We start from the raw sequence: 10,797 nt of genomic DNA on the forward strand, positions 1-10,797 counted from the left end.
TGTTATCACAGGGTTACCTGGTAGTTGGGGTATTTGGGAGGGTTGGCTTGTTACTATGGCAACACCTGACCGCCAATCAAGATGTAAGGAAGTGACCTCCAGCACTGGACAGCAAAGAAAGAGTTGATTAACAAGATTTTGAGAGGGGCTAAAGTGTTAAAAGGCAAAACATCCATTGTGTGGACAAGCATATGGTGGGAAAAAATCCTTTGCTCCCAGTGCCGTAATATTTTCTCTATTCAGTCTTCTGTTGTATTTTTTATAAGGTTTTAATAATCCTTTTAAATTTTTGGAAGTGAGCATCATTTCTCACAAATGGGGACTCGTCCAGGAAATGCACCTGGTGGCCTTAGGATTTTTCAAAAGGGGCGCCCCCCACCACAGATTTGGCAGAGTCTATTGGACTCTCCCAGTTTCCACCAGTGGTTGCAGGTTGGAAGCCCAAAGACACCAGGAGACTGGATAAAGAAAAGAGGGGAAGAGGGGTGAGCACCATCCACATAACTATGTTTGGCCAGATTGAGACTCCATAATTCCAGTGTATGAAAGTGACCTTCACATTAGTAATATACTGGATCCATCCTGGTCCCGTGAAGCGTCAGGATATGGGACGGTAGAAAGGAAAAAGGAACAGCGGGATGCATGGGGGGGAGGAAAGCAGGGATCCCATAGACAAGGACCCCATGGCCGGCGGGACAGGTAAGATTGAAGGGTTTGTGGGGACTTGGGAGCAGGGTTCACCCATTGGGGAAACCGTGTTTGTGCCGGGATGGGGACCCGCGGCGGGATTCCCAGCCGGCACACACCAAGGGAGCCGGTGAGCTCCACATGGCGCGGCGGCTCACGGGTGCCCAGAGCGGGGGCAGCCTCTGGGGCGCAGCCAGCGCTGTAATTTCCAGGGCCAGCCGAAGCCGGGCTGGAAGCGGGGTGACCGCCGAGGGGTTTGCTGCAGGGGTCACCCAGGAGCCGGTGCAGCAGTTCATGTGCTGCCGAGCCAAGGGGGTCAGGGCAGTCCGGCCAAGCCAAGTCACGTCAGGGCAGAGCTGCTGAACCGAGGGGGTCAGGCTGGGCCAGCTGCTGAGCCGAGCCAAATCGGGGCAGGCGGAGCCGCTGAGGCTGAGCCGAGTCAGGCCAGGGGCAGGACCGCAGCCAGCGAGCTGACCTGGGGCAGGCTGGGCCTCCGAGTTGAATTGGGGTGAGCAGAGCCACCGAAGCCGAACCAAGTTGGGTCAGAAGTGGGATGGAAGCCGCTGAGTCGAATCAATAATCGATAATTATACATGGTGGAGCTGCCGAAGCTGAGCCAGGTTGGGCCAGGGGTGGGACTGCAGCTGCTGAGGCGAATGGGCCAGGGTCAGGCCACAGCTGAGCTGAGCCAGGCGGGACAGGGAGCAGAATGTGACTGTGGAACCAGAGCATTGAACCGAGGAGGAGAGGAAGGGCAGGGACCAATGCAGGGATACGGAAGCCCCTGGATTGTAAGAATTTTTTTATTTTTATTTGTCAAAAGAAAAGTACAGTTTTTGGGGTTTTTTTCTCTCTCTTCCCTTTCCTTCTCTTTCCTCCTTTCCTTGTTTCTTTTTTTCCCAGCCCCCCTTTCCTTTTCCCTTCTGAGAGAGGCAGGCTCTGTCCGGAGGGCCTGTGGTTGGAAAGGTGGGCTCTGTCGGAGGAGGGCCTGTGATCGGCCGGTCAGGATGGGACTATGGGCAAACAGGGAATCCCCAAGGGGAGGAGTAGAAATTGAAGAGGTACCAACAGGTATACCCCCAGATAGCCCACTGAGAAGGAAACTAGCCCCGTGGAAATATGACCCAAATACCAGAGATAAGGATGAGCTCAGAGTGATTCAGTATTGCATGGTAGAATGGACCAGAAGGGAAATTAGGAGCAATCATGTATACTGGCCGAGATATGGGTCAGATGAAAAATGGACATGTCAGGCATTAAACATCCATGTAAGAGCTAAGAAACCTCAATCAGGAAGAGAGTGACTACACTGCCTGCTGTGGGAGGGAGAGTTCACCCTCAAAGGTGAGCATGTTTAAGGTATCAGAAAATAAAGAATGGGACCCATTAGAACACTTACCCCTCCACCTCCAATAGCCCCAGATGCACCTCCCCTACCCCCTGATGGGCCTAGTCAGAACACCAGAAACAGGGTGGCACAAGGAGAGGAAAGCAGATCAGGGGATGGGAACCAAGCAGAGGGATTATATCCCCTGAGGGAAGTACCCCTGTGTGGGGTGCAGGGAGGAATTAGATTTGTAACTATGCCTCTCAGTTCTTCTGATGTGAGAATGTTCAAGAAATAATTGAAAGGATTACTAGAGGACCTCACTGGATTAGTGGAACAGTCAGACCAGCTTCTGGGGCCCGATATTTATACATGGGAAGAGATGCAATCAATAATGACTGTGCTATTCACACCAGAAGAAAGACAGATGATCTGAGTGGCTGAGACATGGATATGGGAAAGGGAGCATGTGCAAGGACCTCCTGGGATCTGAAAATGCCCATAGTGCACCCCACCTGGGACCACAACAGCATTGTGCGGGGGGGGGGGGCAAGACATGGAGGAATACAGAACATTGATTATAAGAAGTATCAAAGAGGCAGCTCCACATAATTAAAATGCTCGTAAAGCTTTCAATGAGCAGCAAAGGAAAGAAGAAACCCCAACAGAGTGGCTAGAAAGATTGAGAAGGAATATGAGGCAATATTCAGGGGTTGACCCTGATACAGTGGCCAGACAGATCTTACTAAAGATAAATTTCATCACTCATGCCTGGCCAGATATACGGAGAAAGTTAGAAAAGTTAGATGGTTGGCAAGAAAGGAGGTTAGAGGATCTTTCAAGGAAAGCACAGAAGGTGTATGTAAAGAGGGACAAAGAGAAAACCAAGACAAAACCCAAGGTAATGGCAACTGCCATTGGGGAAGGGAACCAGCATGTAAAGAACAACTCAGGTAAGGCAGGGGGATCCCAAATCAGAGAAGATAGATGGAGGGGGGAATGCAGCGCCTTGGGACTGGACACAAAAAGGAGTTTGGGAAACACGGGAAACCTAGGACCAGTTTGGTTTTACTGTAAAGAGAGTGGACATATCAGAAAGAATTGCCCCCAGAGGGAAAAGGAGCTGAGGGTCTATGAGACTGAGCAAAAAGGAGAAGTGGAAGACCAGGGGTGTCAGGGCCTCTGCCTCCTGGGGACAGAATACCATCAGGAGCCCTTGATAACTTTAAAAATAGATCCCCAGGAGGAAGAATTTGAATTCTTAGTAGACACGGGGGCTGAAAGAACTTGTGTTTGTAGAATCCCAAAGGGGAGCAATAAATGGTCAAGATACTGTGCAAGTAGTAGGTGCTAAAGGGGAAGGGTTCAAAGCCTCATTAATAAAGCAAATAAAGTTTGAAGGAACAAATAAAATAGGAATTGGGGATGTTCTGTTAGTTCTAGAAGCAGGGTGAAATTTATTAGGACAGGATTTACAGGTGCAGTTTGACACTGGAGTCCTCCTAGAGGAAGGGAAAATGGTACTTAAGCTTCTCCAATTAAGGGAAGAAGATGAGGACAAAATTCATGAGGTGGAGTGGGCAAAACCAAAAAAGTGAGATAAATTGAACATGAAACCTTTGGTAATAAAAATAGTTAATGAGAACCATCCAGTTTGGGTACGACAATATCCACTCTCCCTGGAAAGAGATGAGGACTGCAGCCGCTGATCCAGGACCTACTTGAGGATGGGACCTTAGAACCATGTATGTCCCCCCATAACACACCCATATTATCAGTAAAGAAGTCAGATGGCACTTACAGGCTTGTCCAAGATTTGAGAGAAGTGAACAAAAGAACAGTGAATTGATGCCCAGTAGTGCCTAACCCCTCTACACTACTGAGTAATATCCTCCCTTCGCATCAGTGGTTCAGTGTCATAGACCTAAAGATGCTTTTTGGGCATAGCCACTGGCAGAGGAAAGTGGGATATATTTGCCTTTGAATGGGAGGACCCTGATTCTGGGAGGAAGCAACAGCTTTGGTGGACTGGGTTACCCCAAGGGTTTTCTGAATCCCCAAACCTGTTTGGTCAAGCCCTAGGAGAAGTACTGCAATTCTTTTCCATTAAACCTGAGATAAAGCTCATCCAATATGTAAATTATTTCCTTCTCTCATGATGAGAAGAAAAAGAAGTTTGTGAATCCACCATAGCGTTGTTAAATTTTCCGGGGGACCAAGGACTACGGGTATCAAAAGGGATACTCCAATTTGTAGAGAGGTAAGTAAAATACCTAAGAGATGTGACAAGGGAGCTGGCGGCTGAACCCTGAGAAAATTACAGGGATAGCCTCACTCCCATGGCCAAAAACTAAGAGGGAAGTCAGAAGGTTTTTAGGCCTGTTGGGATATTGTAGGCTATGGATTGAAGGATACACGCAGGCCATCCAGTTCTTGTATGAAAAGTTAGTTGAAGAAGAGATTAGGTGGGAAAAAGACGATGAACAAAAGTTTCAAGCTTTGAAGCAAAAATTACTGCACTGGCACGGAATCTTCCTGCCTTAGACAAACCCTTCTATCTGTTTGTGGATATAGAAAAAGGGGTAGCACATGGAGTGTTAGCCCAGGACTGGGGAGGATCCAGGAAACCAGTGGCCTATTTATCAAAATTACCAGACCCTGTCAGCTGGGGGTGGCCAACCTGCATTCAGGCTGTGGCAGTGACTGCCCTACTCATAGCAGAAAGAAAAAAATTAACCTTTTGGGGGAAAATTGAAAATATATATCCCTAACTCAGTAAGGAGTATCCTGAGCCAAAAGGCTGAGAAATGGCTCACTGATTCCCGAGTGCTAAAGTATGAAGCCATCTTAATAGATAATGGTTTAGAGCTAATTGTGAGTAACCAACTCAACCCTGCCCAGTTTTTGTATGGAGAACCAGATGAGGAACTTATACATAATTGCCTAGAGGTTATAAACTATCAAACTAAAGTAAGAGAGGACCTAACAGATCAACCACTCCAAGGTGGAAAACGATTGTACATCAATGGATCTTCACGGGTAATAAAGGGGCACAGGGTATCGGGGTACGCTATAGTGCATGAAGGGTTGGTGGCCATAGAAAAGAGAAAGTTACCTTCCAACTGGTCAGCCCAAGCATGGGAGCTGTGTGCCCTAAAATGAGCTCTGGAAATATTAGCGCAGAAAAGGGGAACAATAGATACAGACTGAAAATACGCTTTTGGAGTAGTGCATACCTTTGGAAAAAATTGGAAAGAGAGGGAGCTATTCAATTCAAAGGGAAAGGGACTGATTCACAAAAAACTTGTTTTAGAAGAGTTAGAAACCTTATAATTACCAGAGGAAGTAGCAGTAGTATATGTTAAAGGGCATCAAAACAGGGTGACTCAAAAGGCACATGGGAACAATTTAGCCAGTTTAGAAGCTAAAAATGCAACTGAATCAGTGACAGAAAAACTAATAACAGTATTAACACCCATGAGAGAAATGCAAAAAGCCCCTGTATTCGGTGGGACAGAAGAGGAAGAACTCCTTAGAATAGGAGTCAAGAAAGATAACAAAGGGAAGTCAAGAAAGATAACAAAGAAAGATTAGCAGATGAGAGGCAAATGTTGAATAAACCCCTTGCCAGGAAAATGCTGGAAGGCATACATGGAACAACACATTGGGGTACACAAGCGCTAAGTGATCAATTTTTAAGGGATTGTGGATGCATAGGAATTCTCAGAATAGCTAAGCAAGTAACTGAACGGTGTGTGACATGTCAACAACTTAATAAGAAGATCATGAGGAAAACACCCAGAGGAGGGTGAGAACTTGCCTTACAGCCCTACCAAAACATCCAAGTAGACTTTACTGAGCTTCCCCAGGTACAACGGTGGAAGTTTTTGCCAGTGATAGTAGATCACGTGACTCATTGGGTAGAGGTGGTACCCACTGTGAAAGCCAATGCCAATGTTGTGAGTAAAACACTTCTAGAATCAATCATTCCCCGATATGGGATGGCAAACAGGATTGATTCAGACCGGGGAACTCATTTCACATCCAAGATATGAAAATCAAGACCCTTCTGTTGTATTTTGATAAGGTCTTAATAAACCATTTAAATTTTTGAAAGTGAAAATGATTTCTCACATGGAGTTGGGGAATGTGAGGAAAGGTTATTCACACTGGGTCAGCTCCAAGGTACAACTTCTCTGACCTGGCCAGACGTCCTTAGGAGCAGCCCTACAACAATAGCAATCACGGAATGCTGCAATCAGCTCTTCTCTAAAGAGAACAGTAATAAAATATACTCTTTAAAATAGGATTACATATTTCTTAGAAGCTCTTTGAAATATTTCTCCATAAGTGTAAAAGGAAAACTTCCTGATGAACAGGACAAGACCAGGGGGAAATCAAGGCAGAGCCATGGTTAGCCAGGACTTGCCTGATCCTAATGAGCCCCGTGGTGCATTTGGAGCTGAGCCCTTGAACCTCAGGGCCTGAGAGGAGATTGCACAAACATTTCCAGGAGTCAAAGTCAGAGAAAACACCCAAAGTGTCTCAAAGCATGAATGGGTCCTACTGAGGTCCACCCCCAACACAGGCTCCTCATGGACTCCTTGGAGGAGAGAACTGGAGGCCAGGATGGCACAAAAACCTCTCAGAGACTCAGTGTGGAAAGGAAAATCCAAAGTACCTTAAAAACCTTGAGTATCTCAAAGCATTAATGAGCCCCACTGAGTGTCAGTACAAAGCTCTCAAGGGACTCGTTAAAGCAGATAATTGGGGCCATGATTGCACAAACCTCTCACAGAGTCTGTATCAAAAGGGAAACACCAAGTACCTTAAAATAACTGAAGTACCCTGAAGCATTAATGAGCCCCACTGAGTGTTGTTACTGACAAAGCCTCTCCAGGGACTAATTACAGCAGATAATTGGAGGCCATGATTGCACAAACCTCTCAGAGACTCCAAGGCAAAAGCCAAAGCCAAAGTCCTTTGAAAAACCTGCAGTCCCTGCAGGGAGCATGAAGGAGCCCCCAGGGCCATTGCTGAGCAAGGCTCCCCAGGGACTCCTTCCAGCAGATCCTTGAGGCCACTGGGATGTGGGCTAGGGGGGGATGCTGAGGGCAGGACAAGGGGCTGACAGTGCCCAGCCTGGCTGGGGCTGTGCCAGGAGGCCCCAGGGCCTCAGGACAAGGTGTCTCCTCCCAGCCCTTGCTGGCACAGACCCTGCTGTGCCCCAGGGCACCAAGACTTGGCTTCTCTTTGTCCCCACCTGTCAGCACTGCCTGCAGTTCTCTGCTCTGCCTGGGGCCTGGGGACACTTTCTCAGTCGTGTCCCTCAGTGGGACCCATTAAAAGTCCAAGAAACTTTGGAGTTGGATTCTGCCTTGGAGTTCTGCAGAGGTTTCTTCAGCTCCCTCTCAGGGACTGATGTTCAGGGCCTGAGCACAAAGCCCCAGAGGCTCATTAAAGTCCTTGTGCTGTGTCTGTGCTGCTGAGCTGGGCTGGGCTCCTGGCACAGAGGCAGCTCCTGGTAACCAAGCAGAGCTTCAAAAGCACATTTCTCTTGATGAGCAGCTCTTCTGCCAGCCCAGCAGGGCTGGGGCACTGCCTGCAGCCAGCCCGGGCACAGCACAGAGGCACAGAGAGCTTCAATCAGTCAGGGCTGGGAAGGTGCTGAGAAGTGCCTGGGGCACAATCACTGCCAGCCCTTGGCACAGGAACCTCTGGCTGCAGGACAATGCAGCTGCAGCTCCTGGAGCCATCTCCTACAGCTGGAACATCCCAATGCCTACAGACCCTGTGAGTACAACTCTGGGTATTTCTGGTGCAGGGCAGGTGAAATGCTCATGAAGCTCTGACATGCTGAGGGGTTCTGATCAGTCATAGAATATTTCCAAGACAAGGATTTTGATAAAAATGAAGAAATTTCCTCTCATTTTATATTCAGTTTCCTACTATTGGAGAATGGCAGGGAGGGGGGATAAATATTAAAGGTTGATTATGAATTATTAATTATGAATTTTGACAAGTGCCTAAGACATCTGAACTGTTACTTTTAGTGATCAATAGGTTCACAGGAGATCCCTAATGTGCTTTCAGCCACTCTGCCCATGGACAGCACCAGCATCACCTTTGCTGGAGCCATCAGGCTCAGGCTGAGCTGTCCTTTCTCCAAGCTGCAAACAGAACCTGCCCCCAGCCAGTGCCCTGCAAACAGGCAGGGTTCTGTCAGGCCAAGGAGAGTGCACAGAGATTTGGGGTCTGTGAGTGCTGGCAGGGAGAGATCAGGCACAGGGAAACACCTGCAGGAGGAAAATCTCCAGGAAGCAGAGAGAAGATCAGGCAATGAGAGAAAGCAAAACCCAGCAATGCTGTGGCAGGGAGAGTTCAGAGATGCCCACAGGATCCCCTGCAGTGCAGCCCCTCCCTCTGAACAAGCCCCCTCCCTCCTGTGCCCCAGCCAAGCCTCTGCCCTCAGGGCCGGGGCTCCCAGGCGTGCAGCCCCTCCTGTGCAGGCAGAGCTGCAGCAGAGCCGTGGGGCAGCTCTGCAGCCCCGGGCCCAGTTCCCTCTGCAGAGCACAGGGCTGGGAGCAGCTGCCCGGCCCTGGGGGCTCTGGCAGGGGGCACAGCTGGCTCAGGGTGACGCTGTCCCCAGTGCCCGGCTCTGGGCAATGCTGTCAGTGCAGCCAGGGAAGGAGCTGCATCTCCCTCAATCCAATGCCATCATAGGGACACTTGGAAGTCTCCCTGAGATTTCAGCCCAAGCTGGGAGCTTCAATCCAGGGTGCAAACCTGTCCTAGAGCATCTCTGAGTTATAAGATTGATGAGGAAAGGCAGAGGTGTTCTGACACTGAAAAAGCTGCTGGGTTGGTGAAATGAGCAATGTGAGTACTTGGCTACAAATGTGGAGCTGGCCTGTGTTGGATCCATCTGCTCTGAGCATTACCTGGTGACATTTTAGGGGAAGCATGGGAGGGTGATCACTCTCCACCTGCGAAAGGTTAAAGCCCTGAGAAACTCTAAACAGGTCAGAATGACAGACCATCCCCCTCCCTCTCCACTCATCACTTTGCCCCAGAGAGCTCCCTCTGTTCTCTAGGGGCAGCAGAAATGCTGAAGGTTTCTGATATCCAGGAATACCAGGAGAGACATGGGGGAGCTCAAAAAGAAAACTGCAGAACTTTTGAGCAAAAAGGATGTTTCTGTGTGTTACAGTGGAGGGTGTATGGGAAATGTCTTTCATTTTGGTTACAGCTATCTCCTCTAACTCTTCACTGTCCTTTTCTCCATGAACAGGTCCCCATGTGCAGCCCCAGCAAATGTCCAACAGCAGCTCCATCAGGCACTTCCTCCTGCTGGCATTGGCAGACACGCGGCAGCTGCAGCTCCTGCACTTCTGCCTCTTGCTGGGCATCTCCCTGGCTGCCCTCCTGGGCAACGGCCTCATCATCAGCGCCGTAGCCTGCGGCCACCACCTGCACACGCCCATGTTCTTCTTCCTGCTCAACCTGGCCCTCAGCGACCTGGGCTCCATCTGCACCACTGTGCCCAAAGCCATGCACAATTCCCTCTGGGACACCAGGAACATCTCCTACACTGGATGTGCTGCTCAGCTCTTTTTTTTTTATTTCTTCATGTCAGCAGAATATTTCCTCCTGACCATCATGTGCTACGACCGCTACGTGTCCATCTGCAAACCCCTGCACTACGGGACCCTCCTGGGCAGCAGAGCTTGTGCCCACATGGCAGCAGCTGCCTGGGCCAGTGCCTTTCTCAATGCTCTCATGCACACGGCCAATACATTTTCCCTGCCCCTGTGCCATGGCAATGCCCTGGGCCAGTTCTTCTGTGAAATCCCACAGATCCTCAAGCTCTCCTGCTCCAAATCCTACCTCAGGGAACTCAGGGTCATTGCAGTTAGTGTGTGTTTGATATTTGGCTGTTTTGTGTTCATTGTTTTCTCCTATGTGCAGATCTTCAGGGCTGTGCTGAGGATCCCCTCTGAGCAGGGACGGCACAAAGCCTTTTCCACCTGCCTCCCTCACCTGGCTGTGCTCTCCCTGTTTGTCAGCACTGTCATGTTTGCCTACCTGAAGCCCCCCTCCATGTCCTCCCCATCCCTGGATCTGGCCCTGTCAGTTCTGTACTCGGTGGTGCCTCCAGCCCTGAACCCCCTCATCTACAGCCTGAGGAACCAGGAGCTCAAGGCTGCAGTGTGGAGACTGATGACTGGATGCTTTCAGAAACATTAAACTGCTTGCCAGTTTGTGCAAGTTGCTTGTAATAAAAGTCACCTTTGATACGTTTGTTGGTTTGGTTTTGGAGGTTCTTTTATATTGTTTTACTTTTTTAATACTGTCCACAAAGAAATGTCATTTTTTGTGCCGTTTTCTCTCCACATTCCCTGTGGCCACAGACTGTGTCACTGAGGGGTTGCATGCTCAGTGGCTTTAAAGGATCTAAAGGATCTCCCAGCAAAGTTTTGTTCAGAGATGCCCTTTTGTTGCCTTCTCTGGAGCTGCAGCAGCAATGTCTGTGTGCAGAGCTGGGGGCAGATCAGGGCTGGCACAGCCACTGTGCTCCTGCTGGCCACACCATTCCTGATCCAGGCCAGGAGCCATTGGCCTTCTTGGCCACCTGGGCACACTGCTGGCTCATGTCCAGCCTGCTGTCCATCAGTCCCTGCAGGTCCCTTTCTGCCTGGCTGCTCTCCAGCCACTCTGTCCCCAGCCTGTAGTGCTGCAGGGCTTGTTGTGGCCAAAGTGCAGGACCCGGCACTTGGACTTGT

General features: G+C 49.4%; 1 protein-coding gene across 1 annotated transcript; it reads left to right on the top strand.

Moving 5' to 3' along the window:
• Nucleotides 1–9,328: 9,328 nt before the first annotated feature.
• LOC115915868 (olfactory receptor 14A16-like) lies at nt 9,329–10,261 on the top strand. The gene has a single exon (XM_030969582.1). The coding sequence runs from the start codon at nt 9,329–9,331 to the stop codon at nt 10,259–10,261; it is 933 nt and encodes a 310-aa protein (XP_030825442.1).
• The last annotated feature ends 536 nt before the right edge of the window (nt 10,262–10,797 follow it).

The sequence above is a fragment of the Camarhynchus parvulus genome, unplaced genomic scaffold (assembly GCF_901933205.1).
Source record: "Camarhynchus parvulus unplaced genomic scaffold, STF_HiC, whole genome shotgun sequence".
In the NCBI taxonomy this organism is placed as follows: domain Eukaryota; kingdom Metazoa; phylum Chordata; class Aves; order Passeriformes; family Thraupidae; genus Camarhynchus; species Camarhynchus parvulus.

Excerpts from the sequence above, each read along its gene's own strand:
- LOC115915868 (XM_030969582.1), top strand. The coding sequence starts at position 9,329 with ATGTCCAACAGCAGCTCCATCAGGCACTTCCTCCTGCTGGCATTGGCA.